The sequence below is a fragment of the Pantherophis guttatus genome, chromosome 10 (genome assembly GCF_059756535.1).
Source record: "Pantherophis guttatus breed Tessera chromosome 10, ASM5975653v1, whole genome shotgun sequence".
NCBI classification, from domain to species: domain Eukaryota; kingdom Metazoa; phylum Chordata; class Lepidosauria; order Squamata; family Colubridae; genus Pantherophis; species Pantherophis guttatus.
Window position 1 is genome coordinate 15,672,847 of NC_142072.1, and position 22,924 is coordinate 15,695,770.

General features: G+C 45.3%; 1 protein-coding gene across 8 annotated transcripts in view; it reads left to right on the plus strand.

The window, feature by feature from the left end:
• AHDC1 (AT-hook DNA binding motif containing 1) overlaps positions 1 to 22,924 on the plus strand; it is a 273,276-nt gene that overhangs the window by 41,027 nt on the left and 209,325 nt on the right. For 6 of the 8 annotated variants that reach the window (XM_087876923.1, XM_034413605.3, XM_087876920.1 and 3 more), the window contains exon 2: positions 17,694 to 17,741. The exons of the other annotated variants lie outside the window; for them this stretch is intronic. In XM_087876923.1, coding sequence (XP_087733049.1) covers positions 17,694 to 17,741 — 48 coding nt within the window. The remainder of the gene's footprint in view (positions 1 to 17,693; positions 17,742 to 22,924) is intronic. 8 annotated transcript variants of the gene reach the window in all.

Consider the following 22,924-nt stretch of genomic DNA (forward strand, 5'->3'; position numbering starts at 1 on the left):
TAGTCGGAGATCGCAGGTGCCCCGGTTACCCTGCTCATCCCAGAGGGCTGTTAATGAGCGGCCCTTAACGAGCAGTTCGGCTCTGCACTCTTGCTCCTTCCGAGTGCGATTTTGAAGACAGGAATCCCAGAGCCTTTTTTTTTTTTTTTAGGGGTGGGGTGGGGGGACGGAAGGGAGATGGAGGAATTGCCAAGCTGCAACGGTGGGGAGCATCGTTAGGCTCTGATTGGAAAGAGTTAAGCCTCGGCTCTTCTCTGCACACACACACACACACACACACACACACACACACACACACACACCACTGCAAAGGTTACTGTGGTAGGTCCTTCCTGCTCTTCTTCCCCCACTTCTCTCTCTCTCTCTCCCCCCCCACCCCATTTTGATGCTGTCTTGTCGACGGCCTGCATTTTCCATCCCGCATATGCGCTGGCAGATGGAAGCATGCTGATTTTCTCCTTGGGTTGCCAATGGCTATTTGTGCAAACAAGAGCCTGCCCTGCATCTGAGCCTGGGTTTTCAGGGAGGGCTGTTTATTTGTGCGCAGTCACATGCCTGCTCTCTCCAAACCCGGTATCCTATCCTGCAACATGTGTGCATTGAAGAAGGTGGGTGGGTGCAGAGGGACGGTTGTTCCATCAGCAGCGGGGTGGCCACGGGGGCCCCCCCTCCCCGGTGGTGGGGCTGCAACCGTTCCGGTGCGTTCCGGCTCCCTTTTCTCGGGGGCTCTGGCACTGCTCCACCTACTCCTTCTCACCGCTGTGATTGCTGTTGGCCCTGGCGGTTAAATGCTGATTGCACTTTCAGGCCTTCTGGCCTAGTTGTCTAACAGCCTGAAACCTGCAGAAAGATTGAGCAGAGACTCCCTGCCAGCAGTGCGCCTGCAGTCGGCTGATTTTCTTCCTCTTATGCTCTGCCACTTGGCACCTGATTAGCTCAGGCTGCTTTCCTCCCAGTTGCCTGAAACGCTGACCCCTCCCCAAAATCTTGAACCCTTTTGTTCTTCTCTTTTCCTCTATCAGAGTTCTCTCTACAGCAGAGAAGGTCGTGGCGGGGTGGGGTCGCGGGGGGGGGAGAGACTGGATGTGGAATGGGTGGGCTGTGGGGGGAGGGGTTTGCTAAATGAAAGGCTTGGAGCACCATCAAATAGGTCAACCGTGAAGAAAGGTAGTACTGTAAAAATAACAGCCCTTTCTGGATCCAATTGCCTCCTATAGCGATAGCACTTAGACTTATATACCGCTTCACAGGGCTTTACAGCCTTCTCTGAGCGGTTTACAGAGTCAGCCTATTGCCCCCAACAATTTGGGTCCTCATTTTGCTGACCTCGGAAGGATGGAAGGCTGAGTCAACCTTGAGCCTGGTGAGATTTGAATTGCCAAATTGCAGGCAGCCGGCAGGCAGAAGAAGGAGCCTGCAGTTCTGCACTCTAACCACTGCGCCACCGTGGCTCATATCCTTGGATGTTGCTGACTTCCTCAAAACAGTGGAAAATGCCCTTAGAACCTTAGATGCAATTTAACTCGGGGAACCTTGTTTTCTTTTACGGGTAGTCCTCATTTAGTGAGTGCCTCGTTTAGTGACCATCCAAAGCGGCGACAAAAAAAGCAACTTTACCAACAATGCGTGTGTTTGCAACCTCTTCGCAAGCCTGTGAAGCTGAAGGAAGAGCATAAGACCAGTCGCGGGTCCGCTTAGTGAGCGCTTCACTTAACGACTCAGTTGCCGATCCTAATTGTGGTGGTTGTTAAATAAGAACTACCTTTACTTTAAATTTCTTGCCCTCGTGCTGGGTGGGGATAGATTGTGCAAATACGTGCCTTATCTACAAGGGGTGGAAGGGTGTTTTGTCTATTTCGGAAGAGCTTGGTTGTGTGTTGTTACAGCTTTCCACAACCTTCTCCACCAATCCTGCAACGTGTGAATGCAACATCCAGAATTCTCAGTAATGACTGTGCAGGCTGGGAAGTTGTAGGATGGGGCTGTCCAACTTTGGCAGCTTCAAGACTTTGGACTTCAACTTTCATGGCTGACTGGGGAATTCTGGGAGTTGAAGTCCACAAGTTGCCAAGGTTAGACGTTCCTGTTCTACCATGTTTCCCTGAAAATAAGCCCTCCCCCGAAAATAAGACCTCCCCAAAAATAAACCCTCCCCTGAAAATAAGCCCTCCCTGAAAATATTTAATGTGCAGCCGGTCCCCACCATTTCCTCTGATTAGGGAGACAGAGCTGGAAATCAGGAAAGACGGCAAGAGGAGCCCCGTCTTGCTCCATGCACCCCAAAATAATAAGACCTCCCCAAAAATAAGGCCAAGCGCTTATTTTGGGGTTCAAAAAAATATAAGGGTCTTATTTTTGGGAAAACATGGTAAGCATTGAGCCTACAAAGGGTGCCTGCCCAGAGAGTAAAAGCCTGATTGGAGCTTGTCCCTTATTGCTTTTGGTGACACCTGCATCCTTTCCTACCATTGTTTAATTCTGAAGCAGAGAGGGGAAAGGGAGGGGAACCTGGTCTTTCTTTCCGCATGGAGTTTAAAGTACGGATAGATGTTTATGCAAACTAGCCAACTGTGCACAAATCCTTGATGTGTTGATTGGAAGCAGCTCGTCCGAGCCTAGAATTTGGGGGTTCATCGAGGTGGAACATGGGAGGTTGTGAGGTGACCCATAGGAGCAGAACTGCACGATGGTATGGGATTGAGTAGGGAGAAGGAGAAGGAAGGAGAGAGGACTGGAGGAAATGAATGCACTTTTCAGTTTCAGTTGGGAACCTGAAAAATCACCTTGCTCAATGGCACCGTAAATAAATGGCGTTTTTTGTGACTTATTTTTAAATCAGAGGTTTTAAAAAATGGGAGAGGGAGGGAGGGAGGGGAGGGAAGGAAAGGAGGAGGAAGAGAAAGGAAGGGCGGGAGTGAGAAAGAGAAAGAAAAAAGGATAGAAAGAAAAAGAAAGAGAAAGAAAAAGGATTATAGTATTTTCAGCTTTCATTTTATATACAGTACATTAAAGCAGTGTTTGATTTTAAGACTGTGGACTTTAATGCCACAGGCTGGAGAATTTTGGAAACTGAAGTCCACGTATCACCAAGATTGACCAACCTTACACTAGAGCAGTGTTTCCCAACCTTGGAAGCTTGAAGATGGGTGGACTTCAACTCCCAGAATCCCCCAGCCAGCGCTGCTGGCTGGGGGATTCTGGGAGTTGAAGTCCATCCATCTTCAAGCTACCAAGGTTGAGAAACACGCACTAGAGGCGATCATGCTTAATTATCTCACCAAATTGTGGTTGTGAGAAAGAACTGGAGGTGGGGAAGGGGCCTCTTTGTTTGAGCTCCTGAAGTAAAGGTGGAGTATAAATTTAATTAAAATAGTTCAGCAGAGAATGCCCTCCCTAATACGTTACAGCGTTGGTAACCAGAAAGATTTGGCTTCATGGTTTGTTAACTATTACTAACAGTTAAGGGTGTAGGCTGACTGCGGGGTGCTTACTAATTCTTCCCATGGCAAATCTGATTGGACTGTCATTTGCACGGAGTTCAGTATATGGTTAATAAATCACCCCAGGAGTAATGCTGTACACAAGCCAAGAATGGAAGGTGCGTTGCTTTGCATTGATCCTAAACAACAGGAGCTGCTTTGTGCTGGGAGGGGGGGGAGATAAAGATCGCCCATTCTGAGGTTAAACAGCATGTGTGAACAGGTTCTTGCTGGCTGGGTTCATACATCACCCTTCAGCCGTGATGTGGCTTGCTTGTTTTTTGACCTAACGTCATCTATGAACCCAATCTTCATGGTTTGTTCAAGGTGAAGATAAAGGTTTCTCTGGACCAGTCATGTCCGACTCTAGCGGGTGGTTTCCTAGCTGAGGGAGCCAGCATTGTCCGAAGATAGTTCCATGATCATTTATTTATTTTATTTTATTTTATATCAAATTTATAAACCGCCCTTCTCCCTGAGGACTCAGGGCGGTGTACAGCCAAATAAAAACATAGACTACAAACATTAAAATACTATTAAAAAGATATATATAAATTTGGCCCCGTAATTAAAAAACAATGACAAACCAATTAAAAACATTTAAAAGTGTTAAGCCAGCCCGGCTTGCTGAAAAAAGAAAGTTTTAAGGGCACGGCGGAAGGCACCGAGGTCTTGGATTCTCCTTATCTCTGGGGGCAGTTGGTTCCAGAGGGTAGGTGCCCCCACAGAGAAGGCCCTCCCCCTGGGGGTCACCAGCCTACATTGTTTGGCTGATGGCACCCTGAGGAGGCCCTCTCTGTGGGAGCGCACAGGTCGATGGGAGGCTGTCGGTAGCAGCAGGCGGTCTCGAAGATATCTAGGTCCTATGCCATGGAGCGCTTTAAAGGTGATAACCAACACCTTGAAGCGCACCCGGAAGACCACTGGGAGCCAGTGCAGCTCACGCAGGAGAGGTGTGGCCAGCATGACTATATGCCATTTAACCAGTGGTGAAATCCTCCAAGATTTGCCACCGGTTCACTGCGTGTGCATGCGCACCAAACACACACTGCATGCACGCATGCGCAGTGCACACCAAATGCACGCTGCTTGTATGCATGCACAGTGCGTGCCAAACACACACTGCGCACACATGCCAAACGGACGCTTTGCACGGAAAAAGGAGGCTTAAGAAGGTAAGCAGAACAGTGAGGGTGGGGACAGCTGTGCCGTGCGATCTAGATTCGCTAGAAAGCAGGATTTCCTGCTTTCTAGCGAATATAAATTATGCGGCACAGCTGATTGTCGGAAATACCGGTTCCGACAAATCGGTAGTATTTTTTTTACTACTGGTTCGCCCGAACCAGTGCGAACCAGTAGCATTTCACCCCTGCATTTAAGCACACGGAACGCTGTTAGGTTCCCACCTAAGTGGTACCTATTTATCTACTTGCATTTGCAAGGTTGGGGCAAGTAACAGGAGCTCACCCAATCATCCGGTATTTGGGTCTCAAACTGCCAACCTTATGGTTGACAAGCCCAGCATCTTAACTGCTAGCCCTCTCCCCCCCCCATCCCCCTTGGGTTGTTCATACTGGAGGTTAAAGCAAGCCATGGTTCGGCTCAGTTCAGCAGTTATCACTGATTGACCCCTGACAAACATATCAGTTTGGGAAGAATACAAAGTTATATTTCTGAGCCTCTAAGAACAAACCTCTTAAGAAGGTTTGCATTTGCTGATTTTTGGTCCTCTTGAAAGTAGCAAGTCCCTTGTTTTATTTGTCATGGCAACCCATTTGCTACTTGAAACAGAATAGCAAATAAATAAATAAGGGAGAAGGAGCATGTGTTCACAGATCCTGATAACATCTAACTGAAGTTCGCATCTTATTGTCTCAGTCAAGACTCAGTCATGTTTTTAAACAAACAATTGCACACATCAGATAGTCCTCGACTTACAACCATTTGTTTAGGGACCGTTTGAAGTTACAGTGGCACTGAAAAAAGTGACATGACCGTTTTTCACACTTATGATAGTTGCAGCATCCCCATGATCATGCGATCAAAATTTGGATGCTTGGCAACTACCTCATATTTATGACGGTTGCAATGTCCCGGGGTCGTGTGATCACTTTTTGCGACCTTCTGACAAGCAAAGTCAACGAGGAAGCCAGATTCACTTAACAATCCTGTCACTAACTTAACAACTGCAGTGATTCACTTAACAACTATGGCAAAGAAGGTCGTAATATGGGGCAAAACTCATGTGACAACTGTGTTGCTTACCAATACGAATTCTGGGCTCAGTTGTGATCGTAAGTCGAGGACTACCTGTAATTCCTATGCCAGTGTTGACGAACCTTTTTGGAACCGAGTGCCAAAACGGGAGTGCGCGCACGCACGCGGGGGAACGCTGGAAACCGGAAGAGCAGCTCCCCGGCTTCCGGTCACCTGGTCTTCCGGTTTCTGGTGTGCATGTGTGCGCGAAGACCAGCTGGCCTGCTCAGCATGTGTGCCAGGGTGCTGCTCTTCCAGTTTCTGGGCGAAGACCAGCTGGCACACCGGAACCTGAAAGAGCAACGGGCGATGGCTGGCGTGCCCGGAGAGATGGCTCTGCATGCCACTTCCAGCACATGTGCCATAGGTTCACCATCACTGTCTTATACCATGCTTTAGAAATTATAACACTGGTTTCAGGCAACACAAAGAAGCATACCACTGGGTTACTCTGACATGCTAAGCCAGGATTTTTTAAAAAAAAAAAAACTATTTTTTTTTCATTAAAAAAGAAAGGCATTTCTTTTTTAGAAGGAAGATAAAGAAGCTATGAACTTCTTCCCGAACTTAGTGACCAGCAAGGTGTTACCAGTGCAGAGTTGCAGGAGGCTCCATGCTGCATCTTGCCAGTGTTAACCACAAAGCTGCATGGGTGGTCTTGCTCTATTTTAATGCCCTCCAGCGGTCTGAGCTCTGCAACGTTTTCTTGCGTTTGCATGATTAACATGTTTTATAAACTCAGCCCAGCAACCCTGGTTCCTTTTCGTTCTCACAGAGAAACGTTGGAAAATTACACTAAAACAGTGTGGGATGCTCAACTCCGTGCATCTTTCTTTGGGAACAAATGTTTACCTTGTTCGGTTGGACTTGGGCATGTTGCAAGCTGCCTGCAGTCAAGACAGCTCTGTGGTTCATCTCGCTTGGCACTGTTTGTGGGGGGGAGAGAGACTGAAGCTGCGCCGAAGAGCTTTAGGCGGACTGAGATTTTCAGAAGGTGGAGTAAAGAGGCTGGGTGGGCAGAGTCAGTCATCCGTCCAAGATTTTTTATTTTCAATGGGGAGTGTTTTAAAAAGTTGGGTGGGTGGGTGGGGGAAATCCCGGTTAAAAATGACCCCCGCCTTTTCCAAATGAAAAGAATTCCAAACAGGAGCACTTTTTGGAAATAGCTCCTCAACTCCCTCCATTTGCTGACTTCTTCCTGTCTCCTGCACCTTCAAATGATGAGGATTTAATTAATTCATAATTGAGGATTTTCATTAGTTGGAATAGGTGGTAAGCATTTTATTCCTTCACCTCCCATCACCAACTCGAACAATCAGTCCCGAGCCTCACAATTTTGTTGATGTCCTTCCTCCTAAGACACATAGCTTCCCAAAAGGTAGTGTTAAATAATTTTAAGTCTGTCAAATTATGTGGCTATTCATGGTACATGAGAAGGCAGGGCGGCCAGGATTAAGAGGACTAGCACAAATTCTTTTATCAAATGTATTTTTCTTTTCTTTTTAATCACTCCTCTTAAACAGAATGTCTGGCCAACAGCTCCATTCAAAGGAGACCAACACTTTCAACTCTTATTTTTGTGTTTCTGCTTATTTGTTGCATTTACATTCTAATATATTACATTTTTAAAAAGTGAACGGTGAAATTCACTATAAAAAAAAGGGCAACCTAAAATGCATATCCCTGTGCAAGTCAAATGAGTGCATATAATAAAAGCAACTAGTTGATACATCATTAAATAAGATGCTGCCTAAAACCCAGAGCAGCAGAACAAACAAATAAGCTGTATCATCTTGGAGTGGAAGAAGTTGTGTATGAATCTACTGGGTAAATTTCCAGATGACTGATAATTGGTAACAAATGACCCCAATATTTAATCATGTTATTCTTCCCCTTTTTCCTTGCACTCACAGCTAAATTTTAGGGAAGAAAAAAAAAAGACGTTTAGCAGAAAAGACTAGAAACTGTTCATTTCTCATGTTCCAGATTCTTGGCACTGCAAAACAAAAATCCTATACTTTGAATTCTAAGGGTGACTTCTCATCCAGCCCATGTAAAATCAAGTATGGTTTGCCTACTTAATCTTTAGGGTAGGGTAGGAACACAGCCAACTGGTTGTAGCTCATTTAATCATCATCATCACCATTTTAGGTAAAGGTAAAGGTTCCCCTCGCACATATGTGCTAGTCGTTCCTGACTCTAGGGGGCAGTGCTCATCTCCGTTTCAAAGCCAAAGAGCCAGCACTGTCCAAAGACGTCTCCGTGGTCATGTGGCTGGCATGACTCAACACCAAAGATGCACAGAATGCTGTTACCTTCCCACCAAAGGTGGTCCCTATTTTTCTACTTGCATTTTTTTACGTGCTTTCGAACTGCTAGGTTGGCAGAAGCTGGGACAAGGAACGGGAGCTCACCCTGTTACGTGGCACTAGGGATTTGAACCGCTGAACTGCCGACCTTTCGATCGACAAACTCAGCGTCTTAGCCACTGAGCCACCACATCCCTTATCATCATTTTAGCCATTGTCTATCCACTGCACGATGAAGACCTCTTCTGGATTTTTCTAACCATTTCAGTCCCGAGCTTTCATTTAATAAACCAACTTTAGGCAAAACATGGTTTGGATAAGTTTTCAACTGAGCTCTAGCAGGTTGTCCTTGGGCTTTCCTTAAAAGATTTGTCAAACTAAAGTCTATCCATTCTCACCCACGCACACCCCCAATATAGAATATAGGACAAGTATATATATGTGTGTGCCTTCAATTTAAATCTTAAAGGCTACACGGTGACATTCAAATTATTTTTTGGTAACAATACGGGAGTGATTTTTTAAAAAAAACTTTCCGATTTAGCCTAAAAACTCAGTTTGGTGTAATGGTTAAGACACTAGGATAGCAGTTGGGAGACTGTGGGATTCTAATCCCATTCTAGGCGTGAAGTCACCTGCGTGATCTTGGGCCAGTCACTCACTTTCAGCCCTAAAAAAGAAGACAATGGCAAATGACTTTGAAAACTTGCCAAGGAAACTCCAGGCAATCACCAGAATGAACACTGATTTTTATTTTATTTATTTATTATTTTTTATTATTCATATTTCTATGCCGCCCACTCTCCGAGGACTCTGGGTGGCTTACACCAAAGACAGTATACTAAATAGCATATTGCCAATAATTTGGGTCCTCATTTTACCTACCTCGGAAGGATGGAAGGCTGAGTCAACCTTGAGCCGGTGAGATTTGATCCACTGATCTGCTGAACTAGCAGTCAGCTGCAGTACTGCACCCTAACCACTGCACCACCTCGGCTCTACAATTGTACAATCTAGCCTACAGCCTTGATGTACTATGGTGGGTCTCCCATCCAAGCTCTACTGGAGGTCCAGGATTGAGAATCTATGTCAGTCAAGAGCTCCAGAGTTTGGGCACAACCACTAGGCTGTGTTATTGTCAAAGAGACCTCAAATGTTGGTGGAACTGAATGAAGATAAACAACTGAACAAATTCCTACAGGAGACATTAGTCCTTCTGGTGACATCAACATAAGCCACTTGAGTCTTCACAGGTTGCAATCAGTACTTTCACTCAGAAGCAGACTTTCTAATTGGCTCTACTCAATGGTCTGCCTGTAGTCTTCTGAACTAAGAGAATTTTTCAAATTATCTTGAAAGGCAGCCACACGTAATGCTTTTATTTATCTAGCCCTCTCAATACAGGAGTCTTATTACCTTTCATCACCTCTCAATATTACCTTTCGGAATGGGGGCTCAGTCTTTTAAGGAGGAGGACATCAACAAAGTTTTGAGCCTTGTGACTACACAGATGATTTCCGTAAAGCACTAAGCCATAACACCTTGCTTGGTTATTTGTTATTCATGATTCGTTGGAGAAGTCATACTGTGTAAGTTCACACAACATGCTTTACCATAAGCAAGCCAACCATGTTATGGATGAATATGTTTTTTGAACCCATCTAGAGAATATGTCACAGTAACTGCAGTTAGTGTAAACAAGATATGAATCTTTATCACCAAGTCAGGCTGTCTTGGGACTAGTTGGTACAAGAAAAACAATCCTACCGGCTACTGAAAACTTAGATGTCTACATTTAAGAGTGAATCTAGCTAACCCAGGGGTCAGCAACCTGCGGCTCCGGAGCCACATGCGGCTCTTTGGGCCCTCTGCTGTGGCTCCCTGTTGGGTGATCCCACCACTGGATGACCCCACCCCTCAACCTCCCCTCCCAGTCACTCCTCGCCTAGCCTGAGAAGGTAAGGGGATGGAGAAGCGGCCATGGTAGAAACAGAGATACAGAGAGAGGGGGAGAAGGAGGGGGGAGAGAGAGATGTCAAAAGGATTTTGTGGTTCCCGGTATTTTTTAACAACTGGTTCCCTGCCCTAATGACCGGCTGGGTAGGCATGGCTGGGGGGTGTCATGTGACTGGTGGAAGTGAGTGACATCGAGTTGGCCACGCCCACCCAGGTTTTGTGGCTCTCGGTGTTTTCTTTTCTTTGGGAAATGGGTCCAAATGGCTCTTTGAGTATTTAAGGTTGCAGACCCCTGATCTAACCACAACATTGGTTTAAAGAGGGATTGCAGCTTCATCCAAGACAGACAACATACTGTAGAGAGACATGGGACAAAGTCACACAACTGCCATTTTTGTACTACTACTTGTAGTACCAGCTGAGCCTTTTCAAGAAAGGGATACTCGCATTTGTAGTAGAACTTGCTTCTGTTTAAGAATCTTGTCCATGTTTGTGGGTTCTGCACTTTGGAAAATAGTCCATTCCTATTGGACATGCAGATACTGAAGGAGCAAATACTGGAACTGCAGGAGCCATGGCATTTAAAAACAGAACGGATCGAACCAATCTGGAAGTGTCTCTTATACTCTCTGCTACCATCTTGGGAATCCAGACACAGTATTTCCAGCCATATGAAAAGTTCTGGCTCTGCACCCAAAAATGCTTTTTTCTGATGTAGAACCAGAGCAGCAGTGGGGCATTCCTTTTCCACCATTATGTGATGGACTCTCTAGCTAGATTGGAGGGAGGTGTTAAGAGGTGGCCTAGCTTAGAGTCCTTGCACTGCAGAAAGCAGCACAGGCCTGGCTTCCCCCAGAAACCCTGAAGCCTTATCTAACCGTTCCCAAGGGAATGTGGCAGTGGTGGGAATTCAAATATTTTTACTACCAGTTCTGTGGGCATGGCTTGGTGGGTGTGGCAGGGGAAGGATACTGTAAAATCTCCATTCCCACCCCACTCCAGGGGAAGGTTACTGCAAAATCCCCATTTTTTCCCGATCAGCTGGGATTTGTGAGGCGGAGAATAGATGGGGGCAGGGCCAGTCAGAGGTCGTATCTATCGGTTCTCCGAACTACTCAAAATTTCTGCTACTGGTTCTCCAGAACTGGTCAGAACCTGCTGAAACCCACCTCTGGAATGTGGTAAATCAGACGAGATTCTTGTAACATAGATGACTAACAATAAAGCTTCTGCTTGAGACTATTCACGAATGGTTCTGGTTGCTTGTGACCAATACATTGATGCCCAACAATATATGGGAAATGGAACCTGGTCAGATGCCTCCTATATTTTGCATCAATATGTTTACCTATTGTCCCATCCTATGAGAATGGGATGGATGAACGACTTGGTTCTAGTAAATGGTCAGTGCTTGTTCAGGAGTCATCCCAACTGATCTCTGGATATTAGGTCAGAATGGCTTTCAAACATGGTGAGACAATCTTCAGGAAAAGTTGAAGGAAACCATGTGGATCTCTAATTGACCAGGCGGGGACCATCCTTAATGGGTGGTAGCCCATGTTCTATGGTTAGAAACTTGAAAACTCAGTGGATTCTAAACTGCGTTGCCTGCGATCTTCCAAAATCGTAAGCGCGGCTCCAAAATTCCCACCAAAGTATGATTTTTAATGCAAAGCAGGGGAAAAAATCAATATGTGGGATGAATGGTCATGAGCTCTATTTAATTTATCAACTTTAATGCATCAAGATAAAGTTATATCAAAATCTAATGTAGTTTTCCGTTCCTACTTTGGGAGAATGTGAGCCCTGTCACTCTGCTAAGAGACCATATATGGCGCTTGTCTCAAAATTAATCAATCAAATAAATAAATAAATAAATAATCCCAACTCCCATCCTGTACATTTTGCAACCGTTCCACTTTCTTCAAGGGCATCTTTTGAGGTGCCATATGGCTTTTAGCACAACTAGAAGCTATCAGAGCAGGTGTGAAAAGTGGACAGGTCACAAAGAGGCCGAACATTTCCTTATATGTTTAATATGCAGCACTGAATGGTGTGAGAGAAAGAGATAAAGTGAACAGAAGCGGAGAAATATTCTTCAGAGCAATTCATACCTTTTTAAAAATTTCATCCTAAGGTTATCACTTTGGGTTTGTTGGTTTGTTTTTTTAAAAAACTTTCTGACCAGATATATCAGATGCAGATCTTCCTGGGACACAAGGCAACACAGAGAGGTTGAAAAAAAAATTGTGCATTAACACAAGAAATGAGTAAGTTGGTAGGAAAGAAGCAGATTGTGGAAGACTACTCAGTTGTATGATTTTCTTCCCGAAGTTTTCTTGACTTGATCCAACATACCACAGCTAAAACTAGGCTGAAAATACTAAAATACCATAAAGATTCATTACAACTGTGAGATATTAAATTAGAACATCGCACCAAAAAGCCTAGCTTGTTTTACTAAAACCCATTGGACTGGGTTGCACGATGGTTACCCATAAACCGTAGCTTTGTGGGTTCCTTAATGCTCTCTGACTTTCAACAGTTCAACTCTAAGCTACAAATATATCCTTCTTGCCGACACTGCAGTTTGTAGAACTGGAGGGCTGAATTGATATACAGATAGTCCTCGACTTATGACTGTAATGGAGCCTGCAGGGACCTGGTGGTGGTGGGAAAAGCAGGCCCAAAGCCTGCATGGAGCTGGCGTGGTGGAATGAGAAGATGGGATGTTCCTGCAGTTGGTCCTAATCGTGAATGACTGTGGGAGCGCTGCAGTGGCCATCACATCAAACCAAATTGTAAGTAGCCTTTGGGGTTGGTCGTAACTTCAAATGGTCACTAAGCTACTGGTCATAAGTCGAGCATTACCTGATCGCCGCTTTGCTAGAAACCCACAAACCATATGATAAACAAAGGGCTGGGTGTTTCTTGGTCACCCCAATACCTTGATCAAGGCATGGACCAAGGATTGACTATCTCTCTCTTGGCTTGTCTTCTCCTCTAAAAAAAGGGGAACAAGCATTGCAATGTTGGAAAAATGAAAGAAGCAAAATGCTCTCTTAAAGCAGTGATGTAGCTCCTTGGATACTGACTTTTCCGCATGAGGTACCAACCTTCTGATGGTTGGTGCTAGCAAACCTTTCTCAACTGTGCCTCATTTATCCACACCTTCCCTCTTTCCACTTCTCTCCATCCCCCTCCCCTTACACACACACACACACACACAACCTTTACGCCTCTAATTAGCACACTTGGCTATTCCAGGCTAACGCTTGGCCTCAGGTTATCTCCTCGGCGGGGATTAATAGTGAATCTGGGATTGTCGGGGGTTGCTAGGTGGGGGCAGCGACCGGCCGCCATGTCAGCAGATGGTCTGCCGTCTTCTGGAAACAAGACTTCGGCCTTGCACCTCTGTGGCGTGGCCACATCTTGAGGGACCCACCGAGTTGGAAGATGCCGTTTTTTGTACCGCCGTACCCAGCCAGAGACAGCCACGTGTCTTCTCCTTTCCAGATCTTTCTCCACTCCCAGGCATGAAGAAAGGATAATGGCTGGCAGGCAGGTTGGATTGTAGCTCTGGGCAGGCATTTCTGCAATCAAAGGGGATTTTATGTGGAATGTCTGTGTCAGTTTAAGCACCGTGTGGGGGAGATTGAATTTGCTGCAGCAGGCAGTTGGGGGGGGGCTGGGGGGGAACGGCTCTCCATGCTCCATCCTCTCTGGATTCATGACCACTTCCTGACCTTTAATGATTTTGTTCTTGGGGAGAGGTGGCCTGCTCAGCAGCGGAAAGGGGCACGGAGCAGAAAATGCTCAGAGGTGCCCTTTGGCTCGGCAGGTCAGTGATGGAGCAGAAGGCAGGGGGCTCTTGCAACTACCAAGTTGCACACTTGGTATTGCTGCACACTTTGGTGGGGCCGTGGGAGCAGAACTCATGCCCCACCAACCTACAATGTCCCTCTTCCTAAATGCCAGGCTGTGCTGCCACCAGCTGGGATGAAGCCAAAAAGATCTGCTCGCTTTAAACTCTTCATGATTTCTTTGCGACTACGTCTTATCTCCTGCCTGTTCTCTTCGAAGGTCGAGGTGGCATACGTGGAGTTGAGACATCTCACCTCATTGTATCCCTACAACGATCATCCAGGCTGATTGGTCTCATGTGCCTCCGTGAGCTTTTATGATCAAATGAGGACCTCAATCAGGATTTTCCCAACCCAAATCCAAAATCTTAACGCCAACAATACCTTGGTTGCTTTCATTAGAAGATACGCGGTATTGGCGGTGTCCATGTTTCGAATGCCCAAAGAAACGAATGAATCTATCCTGCACGAAGAAAGACCAATGATCATGATCTATGCCCTAGTAATAACCAGGATTCATACCTATGGCGCTTTCATATGTGAAGCTGCTTTGAAAACAATTTGGAAACTGCAGATAGTCATAATGCAGTCATTAAATTACTAATTACAATTGGATATTAAGAGCATATACCTGTGTTTTGATATTTTGGTTAGCCTCGACCTGTCTCCAAAGTCCAACATTTATATATTTCCCACCTTTATCATAACTCAATAGGCATGAGTTAGGATGGAAACATGCTTAAATACTCCTTCGCTTCCCCTATTTTCCCCATAACAACAACTCTGTGAAGTGAAGTCGGCTGAGAGAGAGAGGCTGGCTCAGTCACCTAGCCATTTTTCATGCATAACATGTGACTAGAACTCACAGTCTCCTGGTTTCTAGCCTGGTGCCTTCACTACTGCTCTGGTAGTGGCAGTGGTTGCCCCTTGTTGTCTTCTTCCTAAAGCTGAGAGAAAGAGATTGGCCCGAAGTCACATGCCCAATCTACTACAGGATTAGAAATTGCCACCTCCCCCAGTGAACACTTTGTTATAATGATAAAACAAGTAGAAAAAACAGAGTGTAAACTTTTGTTCTGATTACCATTGGATTGATTATAGCAGCGTTGCTCAACTCAGCAACTCTAAAATGTGTGGACTTCAACTCCCATAATTCCCCAGCCAGCATGACTTTTAAAGTTGCAGAGATTGAAAAATACTGGATTATAAAGTGATTTAGAGACCACTACTAGTGTCTGAGTAGGGGTTTTGTGAAAAAAAGAAAACTATCCTAAGTGGCATTTGCACAGCACTTGTCAATATTTTGGGGCCAAATTATCACTTGAATCAAGGCAGGGGTGGATTTTGCTGATGAGCCAAACAAAACAAGATCTTAAGTATCCACAACTTAATTCCCTACATACTTCCTCTCTCAGTTCTTTCACACAGCATTGCTAATAGGAAAGCATCCTTATTTAAAGGAGATTAAATATTTTTTAAAAAATACTTTGGGGTACCCATTCTCCACGTAGGCACAAAACCACTGAACCCGGTAAATAAAGAGAGAGTGCGAATCTTTGGCCTAGAATTGATGTTTTAAAAATCTGCTTTGTATAAAGTAATGCTAGAAATGGGAAATAGGTTGCAGAAATCATTTATCTGAAGACAAATGGATTGGTGATGTGTGTTTAAGCAGGTCAATAGCATCCCCAAGTGTGGATTTAAGGAAAACTCACTTTAAGGGTTTATATCTTATGGGTTTTCACTTGATAAGGAACAAGTAATTGGGAGGGGGGGCAATAAGCCAACTTTGTATAGAACAACACTGCTTAGCCCCCCCCCCTCCCCGAAAGCCCTAATAAGCAGGTATATACAAAAAAAGTATGCAGGCTATTGTTATAATGCATTGTAAGCCGCCCTGAGTCTACGGAGAAGGGCAGCTTATAAATTGAACAAATAAATAAATAAATAAATAAATAAATAAATAAATAAATGGAGATAATGAGAGAAGCTAGATAAGCGGGTATTCAAACTTCTTACAGATGTGATGGTTAAGGTCATCAGAGTATGTTTTTTTTTTTTTAATTTGATTTATATGCCGCCCTTCTCCGGAGACTCAGGGTGGCTTACAATGCGCTAAGCAATAGCCTTCATCCTTTTGTATATTTATACAAAGTCAGCTTATTGCCCCCACAATCTGGGTCCTCAATTTACCTACCTTAGAAAGGATGGAAGGCTGAGTCAACCTTGAGCCTGGCGAGATTCGAACTTACTTTAATTGCAGACAGCTGGTGTTAAATTACAGTGCCTTGTCTGCAGAGCTATCCAGGCTCCTTTAGCTTAAGAAACTTAGTCCTTTCTCTTTTAAAGATTGTATGGTAACACTTCTAACAAGTTGGCGATTGAACAGTTTCATTTATGATAAACCATGGATTATTTGAAGCATAGGGTAAGTCACGGTGGCTGGATTCATGCAACAGCACCAAGCCATAAAGCATGATTTCAACCACAGTGACTAGGTTCAGCCTAAGCAATTAAGCAATCAGCAAAAAGTCACTTTTTTATCGTGTTAATGCAGGTTGATCCAATGAATTAACAGCTGGGATGTTTCTATTTGTACTGTCATCTCAGCAGCTCTTGGAAACTTCTAGGATGCTCCCTGAAATCAACTTTCCACCTGATAGGGTCTAATTTGAATGTCCACAGGCTATTCCCATATTCTACCAAGATGTTTCTTAATTAGTGACCTGGCTTGAGCACAAGCCATTACTCCTCTCCATTCTCATTTGTGCTCTCTTTGACATCTTGACCTAATGAAAAATCGTTGAGTTTTGCTATGTATGACTCCGAAATCATTTTTGGGAGCTTCTTTTATGGCCTACGTGCAGTTAACTTTGCTTTTTTTTTAAAAAAAAAAATTAAAATAAATTTAGACCTCTTATTAAACTTGGGCAACATTCAGACTTGGAGACTTCAACTCCAGAATTCTCCACCCGGCATGTGCCACTGCCCCCCCCCTCTTGAAAAGTTGCCAAGAATGAAAAACACTGATGTAGATAGAACATTGACGTTCTCTAAATTCAAATCTGTTGGTTTGAGGAGTTTAGAATGCATGCAGTGAGTCCATTGTTGTCTTTTCTGTGACTTACAAAAATGGTGCAGACCACTACAGGTAGTCCTTGACTTTTGACCATAATTGGGACTGGGATGTCCATTGCTAAACAAGACCATAATTGGGACTGATGAAACAGTCATAAGTGCAAGGACCGATTTATAAGTCACTTTTTTCCAACAATGTTGTAAGTCTCAAAATAAATGATCCTAAGCCAAGTACTACAACAGGGGTGAAATTCAGCAGGTTCTGATAGGTTCTGGAGAACCGATAACAGAAATTTTGAGTAGTTCGGAGAACTGGCAAATACCACCAGAATGGGGTAGGAATGGAGATTTTGCAGTATCCTTCCCCCAGGAGTGGGGAGGGAATGGGGATTTTGCAGTATCCTTCCCCTGGAGTGGGGAGGGAATGGAGATTTTGCAGTGTCCTTTCCCTGTCACACCCACCAAGCCATGCCCACAGAACCGGTAGTAAAAAAAAATTGAATTCCACCACTGGACTACAACTACTTCCTCCTTGGTGCAGATCTACTAAAACTACTTCCTGCAGATAGAAAGGTCTATATCAAGGAGAAAGACAGATTCCCTGATTAATTCTGTGGTGTGAAGAAAATACTGTGGTTGGCGTACGCCAGATACATTCCACCATGCAAGAGTCCCATTTTGGATTGTATGGTTTCCGTAGTGACTTACTACTTTTAGCCCAATTCTTCTTTTGTTTTTTTTTCCCCCTCTAGGTGGTGGAGGATGTGAAGAAAGCTGGAGGATCTCCTTCACAGAACCAGGTACTTGCCGATCACCCTGCTTCTCAGAGGCATCAGGTCCCCTGACTACACGAACTGTGCCTTATTTACAAGAAGGGCTTGCTTAGGCAGATGCCACTTCCTGTTTCACTGGTTAGAGAGGCTTTGGGGCAGAGATGAAAACCCTGTGGGGAGATAAAGAAGTCCCATGAATAAGTCCTTTTCCTGCTTCAATGCAGCAGGTCTCAGACTTCGCTAATGATCTCCTGGCTGTCGCCGGAGATTTCAAGGTGGGATGCGGTTGCTATGCTGCTCAACACACTTGGCTAGTCCAAGCCTTACCGAGCTGGCAGCCGGGTCTGAGTAAAATGGGGCTTCCTTCTCTGCCTCTGACCCACAAGTTTGTCGGTCAGGGAAGTTGTGGCTCGGTTGTCCCTATTCTTCCCACTGCCGGCTGCAATATTTTTTCCCAGGATCCAGGTCTGGCTGCCAAGGAGTTAATATCTTTTCCCTGCAGCACACAGGTGTATCCGGAACATGGAGGGCTCTGTGTGTGTGTGGAGGGGAGGGGGGGGCGCAGAGAAGAGACCAAGGGAGGCAGTCAGTGCTGGGAACAGGGAAAGGGGGGAGTTGTGTATCTGCTTTACAGCAGTCTCTTTGTGTCCCTTGCACATCATTAGTGAGTCAAAAGCACTGAGGGGAAAATAACCTGGTGGAGCTGGAATTAACCCCGTGGCAGCTGATGGATGGCAGCAGTGGGTGGAAAAAGGATTCAGACTTGCTTCTGCAGGTTTATGACTGGTTGTAGATGGAGGGGAGGGGAGGCCGGGGAGGGAAAGCCGGTTGCTGCTCTTAAGAAGGAGGCTGAGAAGGGTGGGGTGGGGGGGTGGGAGCAAGGTTGGAGAAATGAGTTTACCTCATCAATCAGAGGCATCCAGCCTTTTACCCCACCCTTTTTCTTCATCTGCCACCAAATTTGGCTTCCTTGCCAGCCCACTGATGCTTGTTGGGCGTAATGAGCTGCTTCAGCATGACCCAAGATTAGAGGCATCACAGGGTTGGGGGGGTGGTGGAGAGGCGGTCATGCTAGTCCTGCCTTCCCTTAACATCTGTCCCTTCAACACACACACACACACACACACACACACACACACAGAGAGAGGGAGGGAGAGAGAGAGAGAGAGAGAGAGAGAGACACCCTTCTGGCTTCTCCGTTTCTGCTGTGTTCAAAGGGCTGTGCAATCCAAAATTGGCCCTGAGGGAGATAGAGGGTGTGCTGAAGGCTTGTTTACAAGGCTGTAGGGCACGGCCAGTCTGACAAGTCCTTCTCAGCAAAAATGCCCAGTCGTGCAGAGCGGTGTATGTGTGCACACGCGTGCATTTCTAGGGGACATAGCGGAACGCAAGATGCTTCTGTTGGAGAACTCTCCGACTCCAAGGTCTCTCTGTCTTCTAGGACAAGGGATCTCCAACCTTGGCACCTTTAAGAGGAATTCTGGGAGTTGAAGTCCACAAGTTTTAAAGTTGTCAAGGTTGGAGACCCCTGTTCTAGAGTGCCAGGTGCCATGAAAAGGCAGATTTCATCCCCTTCCCGCAGTAGTTTTGACGACAGCCCCACTACAATAATTCCTGCTTGAAAATAGGGTGGTGGTCCTTCAGTGCTTCATGGGTGCCCCCCCCTTTTTAAGGACCCAGCTGAAATCCTAATCTGCTGTCACACTGCAGCCAACTCGGTGGCAGCTAATTGTAGTATCCCCAGCAGCAGATTACAGTGTTAAAAGTGGGGAATAAGCAGCAGGAACAGATGATCTCTTAAACAACCACATCTCCTGTTTTCAGATAGGCAACTTTTCTTTTGATTATTAATATAATTAAGATGCTGGTAAGACAGAAAACACAGGAAGCAGGAGGCCAGAGTGCCTGCTCTGGGCTGGGTGAAGAGGGGTTGAAAGGAAGGAAGAATTTGGTGGTGCTGTTATGCCTTCCTGTTGTGAGATTTCTCCTCCCCTTCCCTCACCCCTGAATTCCCCCCTGGCCCCAAGTTTCCTTTGCTCCAGTTTTTGCCCTCTTTTTCACAATCCTGTTCTGCCCCATTATAGGCTTCCGGGGATTGTATGTCTCATTCTATCGGTGTAAAGGGGCTATAATGGGACTGGGGTACTTCATTCACTTTTTATTATGAAAGATGCACATGAGACAATAAGTTTCACAATCTGCATTGTTCTTAACTGTGACCATTCAACCATTGAATCACATCATTGCAAGGATCACATTGCAATAAACAAAGGCATACGTTCAGTTTTGCAGCTACTAAGATTGTTGGACGAGCAGGCACAAAAACAGCCAGGGAAGTGATTGAAGCCTGGGAAAGGAACCTCTCATCAATCAACAGGAAGTGTTGGTTTACCCCCAGCATACTTAGGAGGCAAGGGCTTGGCAGCACAAGGAAACAACAGCCAGCCATCAACTCCCCAATCTACATCTAAAAAGCTACACAGAGCAGGCACCATATAAATGCCACACACAGAACAGCCAAAAACACACATAGGCGTTCCCTGAGGATGGGCTCAGAAGACAAAACCTCTGGTTCCAGTGACCAACCAACCCAAGCTGGATCTTTCCTGTCCTGCAAGGAATGGAATCCTTTTCCAGTGGCATCCTCTTACCAATGAAACAGGTGCATGTCGAGTCTTCTAAGAGCAGCCCAGATCAACATCAGATGCTGTGGGGCCCTAAATTACAGTCCTACATTGGTTACGTTAATCTCAAGGGATCCCACCACCTCCCCTGCGCTTCCCTCCGATCTCTGTAAGGCACTGGGCTCTTGTCTTGGGTAACCCAGCTAACTAGCTGGCTCGGTGTAAGAATGGATGTGCTTCAGGGGTCAGCTTTAGCTTCTGTGAAAGGCCCTTTGTGTAGTGAGTACAAGCTTGTCCCTACCTCCCTAGCCAGCCTTACAACTCGGTTCCCTAGGTTATGCCCCTGCTTCAGGACTATTCCCCATTTTGAAAACACTTTTGTTTGGAGGTGAGGTGGGGTGGGGAGTGAATTGATCTGCACCTGCATTTCTGCTGATTTCTTAATGTGAATACTCTAGCAGCTTAGTAATAAGGAGGCTCTTGACTCCCAAGATATTACGGTATCCCCACCCTTCTGCGTACTTAGGCATAGCTGGGTTCCAAAACAAAATGGGGTGTTTTGCTAGAAGAGTATTTTCTTTGAAACTTGCCGTTTGATTTATTTGCTTTAAAAGGGCTATTTCTCTAGGACTCTGTTCACCCTGTATGGATTTTTTTGGGAAGTACACAACAAAGCTTGGCGTAATGGAACACAATCACGGCGATAGGACCAAAAAAAAAAAAAGCCAGACGGAGATCTCCATGCACTGAAAATAGAAGTGATTTGGTTCTGCAATATTTCATGCGCAATATTTTCATTCCCTCTTGGGGATGGGTTACTGGGTGACGTCCCACAAACCTTTGCCATTTTTTTTGTTGAGGCACATGGGGACTGTTGAAAGCAGGCGAGGGAGCTAAGCTGATGTGCATGAATAATAATAATAAAAAAAAGCAGAAAAGAAGAATTTGCTTATATACAAAAGCATCCTCCAGCTACTGAAACAGTCCCTAATGTTCTTATGATCCTTTATAGCTAGATTGCCTTTGTATTGTGTATCTGTTGGGCATAGACCTCATTTACTAGTAAATACATAAAATAGATAAACAAGTGTATTTAATACAGTATTGTTTTGTGTGGGTTTTTTTTTTTTTGAAATATGACATTCTGACTTTAAAGTTTTTTTTGCTATGATTTGTTACATTTATAGGTAATTCTCAAGTTACGACTGGTCACTCAGTGACCAGTCAAAGTACTGACGGATTTACCTGGGGGCTACTTGTGACCTGGATTCAAAGTTCTGATGGTTGACCTTCTCTGCAGTCACTTGACCTCACAACCAGACCGCATATACAGCTGTCTGCAGCAGTGATGAAATCCAATTTTTTTTAACTATTGGTTCTGTGGGCGTGGCTTGGTGGCCATGGTGTGGCTTGGTGAGCGTGGCAGGGGAAGGATACTGCAAAATCTCCATTCCCACCCCACTCCAGAAGAAGGATACTGCAAAATCTCCATTCCCACCCCACTCCAGGGGAAGGATACTGCAAAATCCCCATTCCCACCCCACTCCAGGGGAAGGATACTGCAAAATCCCCATTCCCACCCCACTCCAGGGAAGGATATTGCAAAATCTCCATTCCCACCCTACTCCAGGGGAAGGATACTGCAAAATCCCCATTCCCTCCCCACTCCTGGGGGAAGGATATTGCAAAATCCCCATTCCCACCCCACTCCAGGGGAAGGATACTGCAAAATCCCCATTCCCTCCCCACTCCAGGGGAAGGATACTGCAAAATCCCCATTCCCTCCCCACTCCTGGGGGAAGGATATTGCAAAATCTCCATTCCCACCCCACTCTGGGACCAGCCAGAGGTGGTGTTTGCCGGTTCTCCAAACTACTCAAAATTTCCGCTACCGGTTCTCCAGAACCTGTCAGGACCTGCTGGATTTCACCCCTGGTTTGCAGTGTCCTGCGGTCACATGACTGCATTTTGCCCAAAACTGGCATTTATATCCTGTTTGTAGCAAAACGATGGCCATAGTGAACCATCGGTTTGCTTAATGGCTGCTGCAAAAAAGATCAAAAAATTGGGACGGTTATTATGATGAACTTATTTTATGACCATCGTGAATTAAAATTGTGACGGGAAGGCTCCATTATGGTTGTAACTTGAGGACTATCTGTAAAACTCGCTTCTTCTTTTTTTTAAGGAACGAAGTCTGTACACATATGTCTCACCCCATTTTAGTCTTAAAGCCACCTTGCAAGATAGGTTAGATTGAGAGTTAATAATATCCATTGCCAGAACATGTGGAAATTGGAGTCTCCTGCAGTCTAATCCGATATTCCAGCCATGACACCACAGTGTTTCCCGAATCTTTTTCAGAGCTGTTTTAGTTAGAAGCAGGAATTGCGTTCAATGGTTAGAGCGTGGTGGCTGGTGGATTCTGGGAACTGAAGTCCATGCATCTTAAAGGGGCTAAAGTTGAGAAACACTGGGCTACAGAGTTTGAAATTCCCTATGTCAGTGGTGGCGAACCTTTTACTCACTGAGTGCCGAACAGGTATGCGCTTTGTGCACACATGTGCCATCCATGCTAATGCGTGG